The sequence below is a fragment of the Otolemur garnettii genome, unplaced genomic scaffold, assembly GCF_000181295.1.
Source record: "Otolemur garnettii isolate 467f Iridium unplaced genomic scaffold, OtoGar3 scaffold00018, whole genome shotgun sequence".
In the NCBI taxonomy this organism is placed as follows: Eukaryota; Metazoa; Chordata; class Mammalia; order Primates; family Galagidae; genus Otolemur; species Otolemur garnettii.
The window spans coordinates 640,215-644,125 of NW_003852413.1; the positions used below are offsets into that span (position 1 = coordinate 640,215).

General features: G+C 51.6%; 1 protein-coding gene across 4 annotated transcripts in view; it reads right to left on the reverse strand.

Moving 5' to 3' along the window:
• NARF (nuclear prelamin A recognition factor) overlaps positions 1-1,928 on the reverse strand; it is a 27,800-nt gene extending 25,872 nt beyond the window's left edge. For all 4 annotated transcript variants that reach the window (XM_012803180.2, XM_023511319.1, XM_012803179.2 and 1 more), the window contains exons 1-2: positions 1,721-1,928; positions 970-1,050 (exon numbers count right to left, since the gene is read on the reverse strand). In XM_012803180.2, coding sequence (XP_012658634.2) covers positions 970-1,050; positions 1,721-1,747 — 108 coding nt within the window. In that variant the 5' untranslated portion in view covers positions 1,748-1,928. The remainder of the gene's footprint in view (positions 1-969; positions 1,051-1,720) is intronic.
• Between the last annotated feature and the right edge of the window lie 1,983 nt (positions 1,929-3,911).

Consider the following 3,911-nt stretch of genomic DNA (forward strand, 5'->3'; position numbering starts at 1 on the left):
TTGAGCTATAGGCGCCGAGCCTCTCTGAGTGCTTGTCTAGGCCCCACTGCTCCCTAAGCCCTATAGTCTCCACGATGTAGTGCTGGCACACAGGGGAAACAGATAAATACCTAAACATCACACGAGGACTACTAAACTTAAAGAGAAAATCTATTACCTGCCTCCTTCCCCATGTTGTAATTCTCCATGTACAGAATTAGTACCAGTACTTTCTTACTTTTTATTATTTCAGATTATTATGAGGGTACAATTAGGTTACAATGTTTGCATTTGTTAGGTAAAGTCCCTGTTGTAGTTGTGTCCCATACCCAGGAGGTGTACTATATACCCTTACATTGCACCTATTAGGTGGGAGCTCACCCATTCCCCTCTCAAAGAGAATTGAATTTTTCTCTTGTATGGGCGTCCATTAGTCTACTGGCTTCATATTAGAGTATCAGTACTTTCTAAGGGAAGAAGTGACTTTAAACTATCCCCCATCACATTCTCCTCTTGCTAAAAAGGAGAAAATGGTAGGGATTACCTGAAATGCTCACCCCAAGCATGCAATGAGACTGCACTTTCTTCAGTGCCAGACTTGGAATATGTATCAAATAAACACGAACCATTACTACCAGCCAAACAGAATTTAAAAATAAAAAAACAAATTAGAATAAAACCTAGCAGAATAAAATTTTGGATAACTTTATAAATTACTTATTTCAATCTCCATTTCACAGAATGGAACTTTCCACTAAATATTTAAACTTTAAATATTACGGCACTGTTTCTTTGCTCCCAATACAGCCTTCTTTGGCTCAGTGTCTAAGCACGTCTGTGCCGCCACTGGCCGGTCCTGCCCGGGCTTCAGGCCTTTGGGTTTCTTCTGCCTTCCTCAGAGCAACCACAGGCCGGGTGACAGGAGTCCCCAAGACGAAAATAGACAAACCGCGCGTTGCTCCGCGCCAGCACTAAGCGGAGTCCACTTGCCTCTCTGTCTTCCGGGATTGGACTGGGCGCCTCCTCTGACACATTCTCTTGGTCATCTGTTTTTGTTTTTTTAATACATTCCTTAAATAGACAAGGAAACATTAAATAACAACTTTCGACCTCACTCTGTCCATTAAACAGTCTAATCTGTTAACCACACGTCAATGGTTAACCCCTTTTTCTACGGAAACAGAAGCACACGCACTATACACTAAACGACACACAGTTCCGCACGCGCGCGGTTCCCGGCAACCAAGCCGCAGCTCGGCAGGTTCCCGGGGGCACCGCGCGTGCTCCGAGCGGGCCCGGGCTCCGGCCCATCCGCGCTCCCACCTTCTTGTCCCACACAGAGGAGCTTAGAGCCACGCTCCTGTCAACAATGGTGTTCACAGTGCCCCTGGGTGGGGACACAGGTGTTTTTCTCTATTTCTAAATCCTTCGCTTTCAGAGATATCCTGAGGGCGGAGGAAAAGGTGCACCAGCGCCGTAAGGGCTGGGAAACCTAAAGATCGAACCGAACACCACGAGCCGCGGTCTCCTGGGAGCGGCCGGCCCCGCTAGCCTCCTGGAACCCTCGGCTTCCCCGCACAGCCCACCACGCCCGGAACCCGGCCCGCCTCCTGGAGCCCCAGGCTTCTCGCTTCGTCCGGTCCCGGCCCGCCCCGCCTCCTGGATCCCCGGGCTTCCCGCCGCTAGGACGTCTAGCGGCAGGCTTCCATCCCGGCCCGCCCCGTAGGCGCCCTGCGCCCACCTTGCGCGTGCAGTGCTCGCACTTCATCTGGAGCGGGCGGGCGGGCGCAAGGCCGGTGCCTGGGCCAGACCAGAGCACTGGAGGTCGCAGACACCGCCTGTGGCAGTCCGCCGCCCTTTGTTGTCCTACCCTAGTTCGGCGCGGATCCACCCTCAACAGCCGAGCTCCGCCAATGAAAGCACCGGCATAGAGCAAGCCACACCCCTGGTCCAATAGGAGCGCGCAGAGGGCAGTGCACCCCCCACCCCACCCCCGCGGGGCTCTGTTTAGGCCCTGGGAAGAGCCGGTCCCGGCACCAGAGCCAATCAGAGTGAGCGGAGCTGAGCGTGGTCTCGGCTGAGCTCTCCTTTCTCCAGGCCTCGCGGACCCCGGGTCACTATTTACGGCAATGTTCGCTTCTTTCCGTCCAGGAGACGGCGACTAAGCTGTTTCACTAGGGAATCAGGGTGCTCGTGGGCTGTCCGGAGGGCCCGAGCCGGGAGTTCCGAGCGCTCGGCCAGGCAGGCACAGAGCCGCCATCACTTCCACGCGGCGTGTCACGTAGCCCGGCGGCGCGGCAGCGAGCATGCGCGACAACTTGGGCGGCCACGCGGGTGGTTTGGTGGCGTCGCCAGGCGCTTCCACCAGGTGCTCCCTTCAGGCCTTCTACTTGGCAAAGCAGAAAGGCGTTTCTCCCAGAAATTTCCTAACAAAACTTGTGTTACACGCAGGACTATAATAGGAATGCTGGACTCTTTGTTAAGTGTAAACATGGTGTGGAGTCCACGCTGCTCTGAAAAGAGGGGCAAGAATAGCCTGCATGAGTTCATTGTGATAGAAAAACTAATAGGTGACTATGTCAGACGCCAGCAGTTCTCAGGACCCCCGTCTTATACCCTTTCTTTTATTTTTCTTTTCTTTTCTCCTTCCTCCCTCTCTTTTTTGACAGTCTCCCTCTGTCTCTGTGGCTAGAGTGCAGTGGTATCAGCCTAGCTAATAGCAACCTCAGACTCCCAAGTAGCTGGGACTACAGGCGCTGGCCACAACGTTCTGTTTTTAGTAGAGATGGGCCTCAGCCTTGCTCAGGCTGGTCTCCAACTTTTGAACTCCAGGGATCCTCCCGCCTTGGCCTCTCAGAGTGCTGGCATTACAGGGGTGAGCCACCGCGTGCTATAGCTTTCCTTTTCTTTCTTAAAAACCAAAGCAAACATCCTCCTTATCTTTGGGGATCATGGAAGGCAAATAAATATTTAAGGCTATTCCAGTCCTAGAAATTTTTTTAATCTTTTCCCTTTGAAATATTTATATAGCTCTCATCCAGCTTTTTACAAACACACCAATACCATCCAGTAAGCAACTCACAAGAGCATTTCCCTCCTACTTTCAGCATGAATGAGAGGATAATTTAAGTAGTGATTTGTTGTTTTTGAGAGAAAGTCTCACTTTGTCAACCCCAGTAGAGCGCTGTGGCATTGTAGTTCACAGCAACCTCAAAGTCTTGGGCTAAAGCAATTCTCTTGCCTGGGCCTCCCAAGCAGCTGGGACTACAGGCACCTGCCACAACTCCGGCTTTGTTTTTTTTTTAGGAGATGAGGTCTTGGGCGATGTTTGTGGCTCAGTAGGTAGGATGCCGGCCCCATATACTAAGGGTGGCGGGTTCAAACCCGGCCCTGCCTAAACTGCAACCAAAAAATAGCAGGGTGTTGTGTCGGGCACCTGTAGTCTGAGGTACTCAGAAGGCTGAGGCAAGAGAATCGCCTAAGCCCGGGAGTTGGAGGTTGCTGTGAGCTGTGTGATGTCACAGCACTCTACCAAGGGCTGCCTCTACAAAAAGAAAAAAAAGATGAGGTCTCGCTGTTGCTCAGGCTGGTCTCAAACTCCTAAGCTCAAGCAATCCACCCACCTTGGCTTCCCAGAGTGCTAGGATTACAGGCATTAATCCTGTTACACTGTGAGACAGTCTCAATCTGTTGCCCCTGGGTAGAGTGAGTGATGTCAGAGCTCACAACAACCTCAAACTCGGGCTTAAGCGATCCTCCTGCCTCAGCCTCCTGAGTAGCTGAGACTACAGGCGTCCATCACCATGCTTATTTTCTAAAATAGAAAATGGTTTTTCTATTTTTGGTATAGACGGAATCTCATTCTTGCTCAAGCTGGTCTGTAACTCCTGAGCTCCAAGGATCCGCCATCTCCACCTCTCAGAACGCTGGGA